At 18.2% G+C, this 14849-nt stretch overlaps 5 protein-coding genes across 5 annotated transcripts; 1 reads left to right on the top strand and 4 right to left on the bottom strand.

Moving 5' to 3' along the window:
• Positions 1 to 655: 655 nt before the first annotated feature.
• On the top strand, positions 656 to 1733 carry SRAE_2000229900 (Hypothetical protein; the record flags this gene model as incomplete). Its single annotated transcript, XM_024653353.1, has 3 exons — positions 656 to 745; positions 786 to 1134; positions 1186 to 1733. 3 exons carry the CDS (start codon positions 656 to 658, stop codon positions 1731 to 1733), a joined length of 987 nt encoding a protein of 328 aa, XP_024506838.1.
• Positions 1734 to 1852: 119 nt separating this feature from the next.
• On the bottom strand, positions 1853 to 4002 carry SRAE_2000229800 (Protein goliath; the record flags this gene model as incomplete). Its single annotated transcript, XM_024653352.1, has 2 exons — positions 1853 to 3649; positions 3934 to 4002. 2 exons carry the CDS (start codon positions 4000 to 4002, stop codon positions 1853 to 1855), a joined length of 1866 nt encoding a protein of 621 aa, XP_024506837.1.
• A 7788-nt stretch (positions 4003 to 11790) lies between these two features.
• Positions 11791 to 12423, bottom strand: SRAE_2000229700 (Hypothetical protein; the record flags this gene model as incomplete). The annotated part of the gene is made up of 2 exons (XM_024653350.1): positions 11791 to 12090; positions 12133 to 12423. The coding sequence occupies 2 exons, from the start codon at positions 12421 to 12423 to the stop codon at positions 11791 to 11793; spliced, it is 591 nt and encodes a 196-aa protein (XP_024506836.1).
• Positions 12424 to 12746: 323 nt separating this feature from the next.
• Positions 12747 to 13129, bottom strand: SRAE_2000229600 (Hypothetical protein; the record flags this gene model as incomplete). Its single annotated transcript, XM_024653349.1, has 2 exons — positions 12747 to 13053; positions 13098 to 13129. 2 exons carry the CDS (start codon positions 13127 to 13129, stop codon positions 12747 to 12749), a joined length of 339 nt encoding a protein of 112 aa, XP_024506835.1.
• A 482-nt stretch (positions 13130 to 13611) lies between these two features.
• Positions 13612 to 14210, bottom strand: SRAE_2000229500 (Phosphatidylethanolamine-binding protein 1; the record flags this gene model as incomplete). The annotated part of the gene is made up of 2 exons (XM_024653348.1): positions 13612 to 13964; positions 14018 to 14210. 2 exons carry the CDS (start codon positions 14208 to 14210, stop codon positions 13612 to 13614), a joined length of 546 nt encoding a protein of 181 aa, XP_024506834.1.
• Positions 14211 to 14849: the final 639 nt, after the last annotated feature.

Below are 14849 nucleotides of genomic sequence, written 5' to 3'. Positions count from 1 at the left end.
AAATATTTTTAGTTTTTATTTTTATAAAAAGTGATAGACATGAACTTTTGGACCTTAATTTATTTACATTTCATCAAAATCAAAATTACTTTTTGTTCAATTTTAAATAACTTTCTTCTAAATACAATAACAAAAATGAATATAATAAATTTTGAGTTATTAAAAAAATAATATACAATATATTTTTTAAATGGAAAAATAGATTACTGGTAGATTACATCATATATATTATCATTTAAAAAAAAATCATTGGTCAATCATATTATTGAATGAATAGGATGAAACATTCCTTTTCTCAATAGTTTATTATTAAATTTTTAAAAGAAAATATTTTAAAAAAATTAATTTGATTTATTTATTATACTTTGATGATTAAATTTTTTATTTGTTATAAATTCTTAATAACACTATTTGAACTGTTTTTAAGTTATCCTCAAATAAGAAGGGTTTAAATTATTCTCTTTTTTAAAATAAAATTTAATATTTTTAAAAGAGTAATATCATTAAAGAAATAATTTAATTACTAAACTTTAAAAGAAAACTTTAATATATTATAAATGGATATAATACTTTTAAATATATATTTTAGTTTGAAGTTTTAAAGAATAATTTAGAATTGAATTTGTTTATTTATTTTTTTATTTTATCTAAAATAATGGACTTACCACCAAATTTACTTCATACTCAAGATGTTTTTGATTTTGGTAAATGTGATAAAAATATAAAACATGGATATTTGACAAGGGTTAGTTTTTATTTATCTTGTTAATTTTATATTATTTTAGAAAATAATTAATTTTCGTTTAAATGATACAGTACTTTTGTCAATATTTATAATTGTTGCTATAATAGCTATTGTAATGAATGGTTTACCATTATTAAATACCAATTGGATACATGTTGTTGAACCAAAACCAATCAAAAGAGAAGATTCAAAAGGTGATATTATTAATTTAATGTATGAATTTGATGCTGGTTATTTTCATGTATGCAGGCAATATATTTTTAATGAAAATTTAACAGAATATTTTTATGAAAATGAAACATTTTATTTTACAACTGAATGTCATTGGATTACTTCATTTCAGTCTGAGGAGCTAAGTGAATACAGTACTGCAACAATGGCTATATTACGTATGTTTATTATCATATAAATATTTAAAAAAAAATTCTTTTTTTTTTTAGAACGTACATTTATTCCTTCAACAATGCATATAATTGGTTGTTTTTTAAATATTACTGCATTGATATTGGGAGTATATGGTTATTTTGATAAATCCCTTAAGACATTAACATCAGCTATATTTTTAACTATTGGTTCTTTATCTGTTGCAGCTGCTGTATTACAAGTTGTTTGTATTGTTGATGATGAGATGTCTTCACGTATTAAACCAAATGCAGCAGGTGAATTATCATTATATAGTTTTAAATATAATTGGGGATTTTTTACATCAGCATTAAGTTTTTTACCATTTCAAGTTTGTATATATTGTCAAGTTGTTTTATATATGAGACGTTTTAAAAATTTAAATGATATACAAAAAATTGTTCCTGGTCTTTTAAGAATGGTTTCTAAAAAAATACCAAATAGAAAAATATCTATATCTCCTGTTCAAAGAAAAAATAGTAATATTTTTGAAAATAATACTAATAGAAACTTTAAAAATATGAATTATTATTGTGATTATGAAACAAATCAAAGTAATACTTTTAATATTTTTACAAATGTATGATTTAAATAAAAAAAATTAATAAAATCATAATTATTATTAAAAAAAAAAATTAATTTTTATACATAATTATATTCCCGTTTAATTGAATTTTTTTTAAGAATGATAAATTTTTTTTACCATTAAAAATCATTCTTATGAATATTTTGATTTGGTGGTTGATGTATCATTGCTGTTGCCGTTATATTACTAATACCATTTATTGGTGATTCATCATCTATCAAAGAATTAGGTGTTATATCTTTTATAAATCCAGGCATTATACTAAGAATATCATTTTCAGAGTTATTTAAAGATAATGATGAGGCAGTATTAGTGCTACGAATAGTTGCAGTTGGTCTTGATGAGGAGAAAAGAGAGGATGTTGATGATACTGAAGATCCTTCCAAATTTGCTAATTTATTTTTGTTTAAAGATACTGATTCAGGGGATGTTTTAATTGTAGGAGAAGAACCATCAATTGACATAAAACGAAATGATGGTTTTTCATTTGGGCAATGAATTAAATTAACAAATTTTCCACGCATTGATTTTGGTTCAACATCTGTAGCAGTAAGATTAAACGATTCCCGTTTTTTACCCTCTATATTTTGTCCAACATTTTTATTTGTTATATCACCAACATTTTTTGTTAAAATATTTTTATCATTTTTAAATACCCGTTTTGGATTATCTTCAAATTCCTGATGACTCGAGTCATTTGATACTTTTTTTTTTATTGTTGAGGTTCCCATATGAACAGCTAAAGGAATTAATTGAAAATTTTTTGTATTACTGGCATTTATTACTTGTACTAATTGTGGTGATGATGATCCTAAAAATGTAAATGGATCTTGTATATCACTTCTTTCTGAAAATGGATACATTACAGTATCAGATAATGGTGAATGTCCATCAGCTAAAATTCTACTATCACTTGAGGTATTTGAACTGGCTCTCTCTGAAACTGAATTATTATTTTCTCTTCTAGATATATGAATATGTTCTTCTAAAGTTCTTTGACCATGTGATCCACGAGAGGTTGTAATTTGGGGATTTCCTCTTTTTTTTCCACCAACAGTTAAATGATAACCAAATGCTTTAAGAATATCACTTTTACATAGAGGACATGTTCTATGTTCAAGTAGCCATATTTCTGAACATGTCTTATGATAAATATGTCCACATGGTAAAATTCTAATAATATCACCAGCATTATATGGATCAATACAAATAGGACATTCTGATTCCATTTCTTTATCACCATGTTTCACTGATTTTGTTGGTATTCTTGTTAAAGCTTTTTTAGCAGCATTAAATAATCTTCTTTGTAATCTATCCTTAGCATGAGCATAACGAAATCTTTGAATATAATAAAACACCAACCAAGCTAATGATATAACCATTAATATAATGAAAGAAATAGAAACAAAAAGAACTGATGTTTTAGAGAAACTTCTCAATGCATCAGATTCAATGGTATCCGTCAATTCACAAACAGACACATCTTTGATATTTTCTGATGTAAAAGCAAATGTTATAGCAATCTCAGAAACTCCTCGAACATTAAAATTATATTCTTTCATATTTGGAATTATAACAAGTAATGAATTAATATTATTTTCTTTAGCTATCTCTTGAAGTAAATTATAAATTTTTGTTAATTTTTGTGGACAAGTATAACAATCTTTACAAAGAGTTACAACATTATTTTGATTATTAAAATTTTTATTATGATTTTTATTATTAGAATCTCTATTTGCTTCACATAAATTATTAGAAGTAAGAGAATAAGTCATATTTTGAAAATAATGTTTTCCTGGCACATAAAAATGAGGTGTAGAACTTTGTAAATTACCATCTGTAGAATTTATTTTACCAAAAGACAACGTTGGAAAATATGATACTTGATATGATGAAGTGCCACATGTTAGTATTTCCTATAAATAAAATATAAAGTAACTAATATATTTCACAAACTTAAATACCATAACAAATATATATATTTTTTTTCTTACTAATTATACTAATAATATATATTTTAAAAACTAATTGTATACTTTTTTTTTTCTTTATTTATAATAATAATTTTTTTTATCAATTACTAATAATTCCTCAAAAAAAAAAATAAAAACAACAATAATAACAAATATAAATTAAAAAAAAAGTATGATAAAGTAATTTATATTTAAAAAAAGAAATAATAAATTCTTATATAACATACCTCAAGAGTAATTTTAAACAATATAAAAAGAAAAACAGCAACTTTAATAACAAAATTTTTAAAAGCCATTATAGAAATTAAAATATAGAAATGGTGTTGGCAGAGATTCCGTAAAATAATAACTAAACATTCAAACGTTATATATATATATATATTTTAATTTTCAAAAAGTTTTAATAATTTTTGTAAAAGACAATTTCTATAAGATTACCAATTTTTCTATTAAGTGGTATGACCTTATATAGTCTGAAATTATAAATGAATATATTAAAAATGAATTATAAATCAAAATTATTAAATACAATTTAGAATAGAAATTTTTATCATAATTTGTTACAATAAAATAAAAATAATAAATTTATAATAATTTTTTTTTTTTTTTTAATTTTTGAATTATTGAATAAAATTTATAAAAAAAAAATTTTTATATCTAGTTAAATAATAATAATATTATATATATGTATATATATAATCTCAATATTTTGTCTTTTTCAGACTATTAAATAATTTATCACATTCCCTTCAGAATAGTAAATTTTCTTTATTTTTGATAATGTAATATTTGATAGAAAAGAATTTATTGGAACATATCTTCTTTTAATGCGCAACAGAGTATAAGCATAAAATGTATGTTTTACACTATCTTGGGATTTGGTATTTTCTTTAACATCAAATCCATATGTTAAATAAGAATGGTATGCCTTTTATTGACCATTAAAAGTTGGGAAAGATAAGAAATAATTTTAGTCATTTTTATGTTACAGAGCCACATATAACTATAACAAGACTGATTAGAGAATATATATTTGTTTATATATGTTCTTTAACTGAACATTCCAAAGATAATAATTTTTTTTTCTACTTTTTTTATAAACAATAAAAAAAAATTTTTTTTTTTCCTTAGGATATATAATATTTTTATGTTCATCTCAAGAAATATGTAATATTTCAGGAAAGAAATATTAAAGATAAAATTTATTGGAAATTTCCTAAATTGTACGTTTACCATGAGTAAAAAATTTTTCCTTTTTATAATACAAAGAACAAAATAATTTTTAAATAAAACTGTTAAATTTCTAATTGAATAATACCAATATCTAGACAAAATAAAGTTATGTAAATAAGAATAAAAATAATATTATACTTCTCTATATCCAGTTTATCTTAGTAAGTTTTTGATAACAACTATTATGTAATGATAATATTAAAAGACATATATAGATGTATACCATAAAAACAATTTTATGCTTTTATTTTTAACATATTATAATATTTCATAAATATATTTTAAATTTAAAAATGTTAAAAAATTTTTTTTAAAAATATATACTTTTGTCTTAGATAAATCTTTTTATTTATATTTTTTGATTTTATTTTATTTGTATACAATGATAAACAAATTAACATTTTCTTATTGTAGTAGATAATAAGAAAATAGATATTATTATTATTAATATTTTGCGTTTTTAAAGCTTTAAAAAAAATATTAATATTTTTTATCAATTTTGTTTTAGAAGATAATAATAAAATTTGTTTACTTCAAATTGCTAAAGCTAGAATATAAAAATTTTGGAAATGGGTGTGATAAACTTTGTTGTATTAAGAATTTTTTTTTACGGAGAATAAAAAAGTTTTATGTTAAAATGTTTTCATATGAGTAATTTAATGTTTTTTGAAATAGGCAAATTAATGATACAATAAATAGTCAAACGTTTTTATGTTAAATTTTAAAAATATGTTACAAAAATATTATTGAAATATTTATATATATATATTTTTTTTATTTTATTTATAGAAGATTTAAGAAAATAAATATTAATGTTTTAAATTAATATAAGATCTTTCAACACGTGTGTTTTTTATTTTACAGGAAAATAACAATTTTAAAATATAAAACAAACAATTCAAAATAACGAGAAATATTTGTATTAAATTTTCTATCATAATGAGTAATAAATTTAACAAAAAAAAAAGAAAACAATTCAATAAAATTTAATAAAATTTATAAAATAAGTTTTTTTTTAATTTAAAAATACAAATTTTTATATGTTTAAGACTATTAATTTTCAAAAAAAAAGTTAACTATAATATTAAAATTTTTTAATTTAATGGTATATTAAAAAAAATTAAACAAAATTAAACAAAATAAAAATATAATTAAATAATTAAAACTTGAGTATTCAATAATTTCAACATTCATTGTCAAAATGTATCTATCTCATTTTAATAATTATTTTTTTTATGAATTTATAAAAATTACTTTAATACAAAGAAGTGCTATCAAACTATATATCAATATATTTAAAATTCTTTATTTTCTAAGGCAAACATCTAGAATTAAAGATGTCACTTTGTAAAAATAGTTCTCTATATTTATAACTCTACAATATCAAATTTTGTTATGATAAATAAAGATAAAAATTTAAACTAATAACAAGGAAGCTTATTTCAAATACTTTAAAAATGCTTCTTACTTATCAGAACAAGTAATTGTAAATGATATTGTAAATACTTTTACTAAGATTTATAATTTTAAAAATATACTTTTGTTGTATCATTTTAATAAAATAAAATATATAATTAAATTTATAGATAAAGATTATAATATGAAATATTTAATGAACCTAATTAATTTAAATAAAAAAAAAATGTTTTTGAATAAGAAATTATATTGAAAATTAAATGAAGTAAAATGTGGTCAGAGCCATTTGACAGAATATATATTTTTATATTTTATACTAATTGCAATATATATATATATTATATAACATATATTTTAACCAAAATTGCTATACCCTTTTCGATTAAAAGAAATTATTTATTAAGATTTTAATTATGTTTAAGAAAAAAAAAAAATTAACAAAAGCATAGTAATATAAATATTTTATAGAAATAAAAAAAAAATAATAAAAATTATTTTTTCCCCCTCAAAAAGAGATACATAAAATTTTAATTTAGTTAAATTTTCAATAATATATTAGTTCATACTTTATTATATGTAATTGTTATTTATAGAATAAAAATTTTTAATTATTTACTTTTGTTAAACTAATGCAATAATTTTAAAAATAGAGTAACTTCAATTTAATGATAATTTGTAACATTTGTATTACATATTTATCATAACAAAAAGAATTTATTTGTTTAAAATTATTTTTTTTAAATCTTTTAAATAGTTAAAATGGAGTGTGTTAAATTTAAAAATTTTTATGTATATATATATTGTAAAAAATATATATATATATACAGTATCTTTGGATAATAATACTACTTTTTTTTTTTTTGATGACTAATTTTTTTGAGGTAGAAAATATTTTATAAATATAAAAATTTTTAATATTAAAATAAGTACTTATGATACTTATATATATATACATATATAAAAATAACAAGAATAAAATAAGATAAAAAATTTTATACATATTTTTGTGCTAGAAAAAATAAAAAATTATGCCATTGACAATACCCAATGTTGTTCTTAAAAAGTATTAATAAAAAAATTTTTGTTATTTTATATCAGTCAAACACGAAAATCGTGAGTGTAATGATATGTATTTTTGATTATATAATTTAAAAGGTGACAACAATAATTTTGATATAGAATGGTAACTATAGCAGTTTTTATTATTTTTTTATTTTTTATTATTTTTTTTTAATAATAAATATATACTTACATTAAAAATAAAACCAAGGCATAATTATGTAAGCTTCTAATTGCATAATTTTATTAAATTTTCATTACATAAGTATGATGGTAATTAAAAATGTTAGTCATAACTTAGTGAGAAAATAATTAAGATCACTTTATATCTTTTTCTTTTTTTTTTTTTTAAATAAAGGTTTTTATTTACTTTTACCTTCAAGATATTTGACACTTTTACTTTATATTTGCAATGACCACAATTTTCAAGACTATAGCTTAACTAATAAATATTTTATTAATAATATAAATATTTTAAATTTATTAAATATTAAATAAATAAGTTAAAATAATGATAAAAAAGTGTTTCTTTAATATTTATTAAATTATTATTAATTTTCATTAAAAGAAATAGTGATAAAATAATTAAATTTTTAATATTTGATTATTTATATAAATGCAAGAGCATAAATTTGTTTTTATAATATGTGTACATAAAATAAAAATATTTAATTAAGATATAATAAAATTTTCTAATATTCTTTATATTTTAGTTGTTTTTAAGGCTTAGTCTTTTAAATAATGTTCAAAAGTGAGGAGATCTAATACTAGTAAGAATAGATTATATATAATTATAAATTCTAATTATTAATAATAAATTATATAAAAAATTTTATTTATCTAAGTTTTTTAAAATAAGTATATTTATTTTTTTTTCCATTAATTTAATATCATATTGCAGTTTATTAAATATATTAAAAAAATTTTTTTCCTTATATTTATCACTAAAAGTTAAATAAAATATAATTAAAAAAAATTTTTTATTTTAAATATATTAATGTTTAATCAAATATTATACAAAATATGTTTTAAATTTGAGTATTTTCAAATATCTCATTAAAAATAATTTGAGATATTTAAATGAAATATAAAATAAGTTACTTGAAAATATGAGAATTACTTTTGAATATACCTTTACTTATTTATAAAGTTATTAGTTAAATATACCTATACATCAGAATAAGAAATAATAATTTAAAAACTTAATTTAAAAAAAATTTGTAACACTAACTATTGTTTTTGGTAAAAAAAAAAATTTAAAGATCTATAAAAATATTATTTAAATGTTACCATTTAATAATTACACATTTTCATATGTCTTTTTTTTATACTAAATCGGATATAACACATATATAATAACAAACAAAAGTTAAAATATAAGTACTCAATTATCTTTTAATCACACATTTTAAAGAATTATAAAACATGTTTATGTTGCCATTGGTTAAAAAGTTTAAAAAATAGAAAAAAAAATATATAAAAGAAGAGTCCTTTTTTTTTTAAAAGTAATAATACTTTATGGTAACTAAATTCATCAGAAAAAGACTTATAATTAAAAATGAATTAAAGATATTTTAAGTATACTTATATAATATTATTCAAATTTTTTATTAAAATATTAAAATTGAAAGTCTGTAAAAAAAAAGTGTCAAAACTAAATATTTTAAATTCTAAAGCAGTAATAAAAGTATATCTCTTCAGAATGATAAAATTTTAACTAAATAAGGATATTATAGATTTAAAAAAAAATAAATTTTGACAAGTTTAGTACCATTTGTGGTTAAATATAAATTTAAAAGTTTTTTTTTTAAATAGAATTTACTATCACGAATCATATTTTGTGAGACTAAAAAAGTTAGTTTTATTTTTTATTGTTAATTGTTAATTGAAAAAAAGTGGAAATGTATTTAATAACAATAATATATAGTAAAGTTGTCTAATTATCTTTTATGTCTACTATTTAAAAGGTCTCAAATTACAGTTTCATTAAAATAATAAAAAAAAACTAACCATAAAAGTTGTTTTTTGTTTTATCATGTCTAAAGTAATCATACTTTTTAATAGTCCAAATAAAATATTCATAATTAATTTAAAAATTGAAATATAATTAAAATACTTATAGAAAATAAAAAAAAAAAAACCAACCTTATACTAAATTTGAAGCTGCTTTTTAAACCAATATATGGTAAATTAAAGTTTTCTACACTCTAATCTTCAATATAAAATATTAATTAAAAATGAAGCATGATAAATAATTATAAACTATACATATAATATATTTATGTTTTAAATTAATTGACATCATAGTATCAAGAAAATGTTCAATTAATTTATACTTTCTTTTCTTACTTTTAATTATAGAAAAAAAGTAAAAATAATTTAAATTAAAATTATTTTTAAAAGTATTTTCCATAAAATATTTCAATTACTCCTAATGATAGATAATGAACATCTTCTAAATTGTGATGGAAAAAAAAAATAATTTTTTTCCATCTCTTAAGAGATAACTAATTTAAAAAAAAAATATTATCATGAAAAAAAATAATATTTTAAATAGTATAGAGAGAGAAAAAAAATGAAAAACTTTATTATTAAAAAAATTTTTAAAATCACAACATAATTATATAAAAAAATAGAAGTGTGTTTTAAGATAAGAAGAAAAGAAATTGTATTATTATTATTTTTTTGTTATTAATAAATAACATTTTACTAAAATTGTAAGTGCTTTATTATTAATTTTTTTATAAATATTTTCTTTTAAGTATAATAATTATTATTATATATTTAATAAAATGTCCACCTTTATTTTATTTTTTTCATTGATATATGTATTAAATAGTGAAAAAAAAAAGTTTTTATTAAACAATGAATACAATAGGAAAAATTTATGTATTAAGATATATTTAAAAAGAAAAAATGTTTTAAGCCCTTTCATTATTTTTGGATATAGGAAGGTTTTATCTATGTTATGAAAGAAAAAAAAAATGTATTTTAAATATAAAAAGTGATAAAAGTAAAATGTTAACTTTTTTTTAGAATAAAATGGTTTAAATATTTTTAATCCTTTAAGCATTATAATATTTTTAATATTATAAATAGTATTTTTGAGTGTTATCAAAAAAAAAAAAAAAGGCAAGTTAATATATATAAATGATTGTTACTTTTAGATGAATGAATATATCTATGAAAAAGGTTAATATATACACTTTCAAAGATTATTTATTATATATATTTTATATCAAATATATATAACCTTTAATAATTTTATCTTATATTTTAAAAAGGTACAAATTTATATATGCATGATGATTGAGGTAAAATAAAGAGGAAATTATTGTAAATAGGTATATATATATATAAATATTATAATATATCTAAACAATATAATAACCTTAGTATTTAGAAAAATTGTTATTTCTATATAACAAAAGAGATATATTAGAAAAGGTGAAATTTAAGAATAAGTTTATTTTATATATTGTAAAAATGTCAATGTTATTAATTTGTAATAAATATGTTAAAGTTGATATTACAATGAATCTATTTAACTCTTAAATATAAGAGAGGAGTATTTACAATAATTCTCAAACATTTCTTTATTTTGTTTGATAAAATTGAAAAATATAGTTTATTTATCATTTTGTTTCCATATTAATAGGATATATTATGAAATATTTTTAAGATAATATATTAAAAATTTATTACTTTATACAAAATAGGTAAATATGATTACTTAAAATTAATATTAAAAAAAAAATTTTTTTTTTTTAAAATAACTATGTATAAAATAAAAATATCATATTTCGGGACAACAAAATTAAATGATAAAAAATATGACATTTTATATATGATGAAAAAAATACTAACTATATTATATATATAATATATTACAATATTATAAAAATTTATTATATTCCTTAGAACATAAAATTTTTAAATAAAAATAGCAATAAAAATCAAAATGGTGAAAAAAATTTTTTGAATGTTATTTTTGTATAATATTAAAACATAAATAAAAAGATCTAAATTGATAATGCTTCTTTTTAAAAGTCAATTTATAAAGATTTATAAAAGATTTTCTATAACTTTCAGTCACATTAATAACTCCTGCTGATGGATGGTTTATAATTGGAAGAAAAGAATCAATTGTATAAAAATTGTTTATAAAGTTATTTTTAAATATGTCATTACATTTTTCAATTAATAATTTTGATAAATAATCTTCAAAATGATAAAAAAAATGGTAGTTATAGTTGTTGTTATTGTTGTAGTATTAGTAGTAGTAGTAAAAGATTTTGGCATTTTATTATGAAAAAAAAAATTATGATATATAGTTAACTAGAATTAACAATTTAATTATGATGTTACAAAATATACTACTGTTCTGCTAGTTTTATTAATACTTTTAGAAGATTAAAATAATCGGAACACCTTTTTACAACACTTAAACTCCAAAATTGTAATGGAATTTGAAATCCAAAACAACATAATAATGTAATATTTTCTATTGAAAATTCTCCTTTCAAAAATTTTGTTGATAACAAAAAAAATGTTGTACTAAACATAAAAATATGAAAAATTAATGATATTTTATCAAAATTCCAATGAAGCCATAAATATATTTTTTGAAAACTCAATAACCCATGTAACATCAATGCTACAAAAAAACATGATATCTAAAAGTATAAAAATTTTAAAATAATAATATATATACTTACAAAATTGTATAAAAATATTATTGATAGATAGATGGTAATTGATGAGGTATTTGAAAATTTTGTATAAAAAATTTGATATTTATAGGCAATATAAATTCCCAGTATTGTTGTTATTGATATATAAATAACTTCAAAAACGGCAATTGTTAAACAGCCACCTCTGATAAGACATGAATCTAAACAACATAAAGGTTCCAATTCCAGGTGACGAAGTTTGATTTTATCACGAAATTGAAGAGGTTTTTTTAATTTTTTATTAATTATTTTAGTTTTATTATTAGTTAAATCCATTTTAAGAAAAATAAATTGTATAAAAATAAAAATAGTTTAAGAAATTATGAAAACATTTTTTAATATTATTTATTTTATATGGTTTAATGGAAATTTTTTTTTTGATTTTTAATGGTTAGTTAATTTTTTAAAGTAATTCATTTTTATATAAAAGTTATTATTTTTATGCTTTTTAGTAAGTAAAGTAAATTTACCATAAAGTTATACTTGCATATATTTTTTTTATAACTTTAAATAAGACAAAATATTTTTAAAAATTTATTCTTTAAAGATGATTTATTTATTTAAATATATATAAATATATATTATAAAAATTATTCATTCTAACAAATCTTACCATATTTACAGGATTTAAATGTTGAGAATGGTGAGATAAGTGATGGTATTGACATAATACGTGTTGGTGGATTAACAATATTATTATTATTATTAAGTAATGCTGCAGATTGAATATAAAATCCAGCTCCATTATTTATAAATGGTGTTCTTCCATTATGTCCAGGTACGGTAACTGGAATACCTGAGGAATAAACTACAGGTGGTCTTTCAATATATCCAGTAAATCCAAAACCATAAGGATTATAAATAAATTGACAATTAATTATTAAATTAAAAGTTAAAAAAAATATTCTAAAAATTATTTTAATAATACTAAATTTTTATACTATACTTACAGTTGTTTTAAATTAATAAGTTTACCAATCATTATTTTTAAAAATACAATATCTAATAATTAATGTAAATTTTAAATGTTTAAATATACTTTTATCCAATTAACCTGTTTTGAAGAAAGTGTAAAAAAAACATTTTAAAATCTTAAGATTTATCCTTTTAAAAACTTGTAAAAGTTTATTTTTAAATTATTTAACTATATTTCATAAATGTTAAGTGTATATTGTTATAATTACATATATTTAAATAATAATATTGTGGTGATTTCTTATAATATTGCTTAAAAATATACTTTGACATTTTATTAATATCAAGTAGTTAATTAATAATTTTGTAGAAAAGTTTTACAATTAATATATAAAGAACAAGTAATTTTTTTTTTCATTAACTGGTATTAAAAGAAAATGTTAACACTCTTGTCTTATAATTTGTTAGATTTTTAATTATTGTTATAACTATCTTACAAAAGATACTAATTTTTTTTACAAAAAAAAAAAGATTTATAGTTTTATAATTTTATTTTGTTTGTGCTTGTAATATTGGAACATAATCATCATATTGTGCTTGATAAAAGTTTCCATATATAGGTCCTTCAAGATCATATTTCTTGGAAAATTCTTTAACATTCCATTTTAATCTACCATCTCTGGAGGTACTTGGAGCTTTAATTTCATTACTAGTATTTATTTTTTGTTTTTGTTTATATAAAAGAAATATATAACGATGAAGAGAAGTTCCTTTTGGAGGACCACTTCCTCTATAATCAGCAATTATTTCACCATCATTTATATTATTACCAGGAATATTCATAATTAACCAATGTTTAACTTCCCCAAGAGTTGGTTCACCTCTTGATGGTGCATCGGGATCTAAATTTATACATATATAAAAATTAATATTTCAAGAAAAATAATTTACTAACCTGTCATTACAAGTGTATAATAAGTTGAAGAATCACCATCATAAGTAACAGTTGGTACATCTTTAACTTGTGTTGGTGTTAATTCATTACCCAAATCAACAATACAATTCTCATACTTAACTTTTAAAATGCCTTTAGGTATATCACAAATACCAGGTGAAATTTCATTTTTTATAAAAGCTTCTTCTAACATTTTAAAAGTATTAATGATAATGGGTAAATAATAAAATATCAATTGATTAAATGTTATTATAATACTTACACAGTCAAACAATTGATTTTCTAAATAAATATATGTACTTTAAAATTTATACTATTATCGAAATAGAAATTGATAAAAAAAAAAATAATATTATATTTTATATACACTATTAATAAGGATTACAATAAATTTTGTAAAAATGATAAGAACTTTAACTATAAAAATAATAGTTAACTGATTATAAAATTGTTATTTTGTAATCCAAAGTAACTATAAATCTAAGCAAAAAAAAATAATATACAATTAATAAAAAAAAAACTTTAATACTTCATATATAAATAATAAAGATAATAATTCTAATATAAGTAGATAACTAAAAAAAAAAGTTTAATAATGTATAAATTTAAAATATACATATAAATGTTTATACATATAAAATATGTTTGTTAATTAATTTACAAACTTTATTTTAACTATTTTTACGCAAAAAATTTTTACAGACATTATGATATTACATTGATATATAACAAAGTTTAAGATAACATCTAATAAAATTTTAAAAATTTAACAAACAAAATGTTTTAAATGGTTAATAATATGGTGTGGTAACTATTTATATATTTTATTATT

This window comes from Strongyloides ratti (assembly GCF_001040885.1).
Source record: "Strongyloides ratti genome assembly S_ratti_ED321, chromosome : 2".
Classification (NCBI taxonomy): Eukaryota; Metazoa; Nematoda; class Chromadorea; order Rhabditida; family Strongyloididae; genus Strongyloides; species Strongyloides ratti.
Note: the sequence above shows the minus strand (reverse complement) of the source record. Positions and strands in the feature narration are given on the sequence as shown.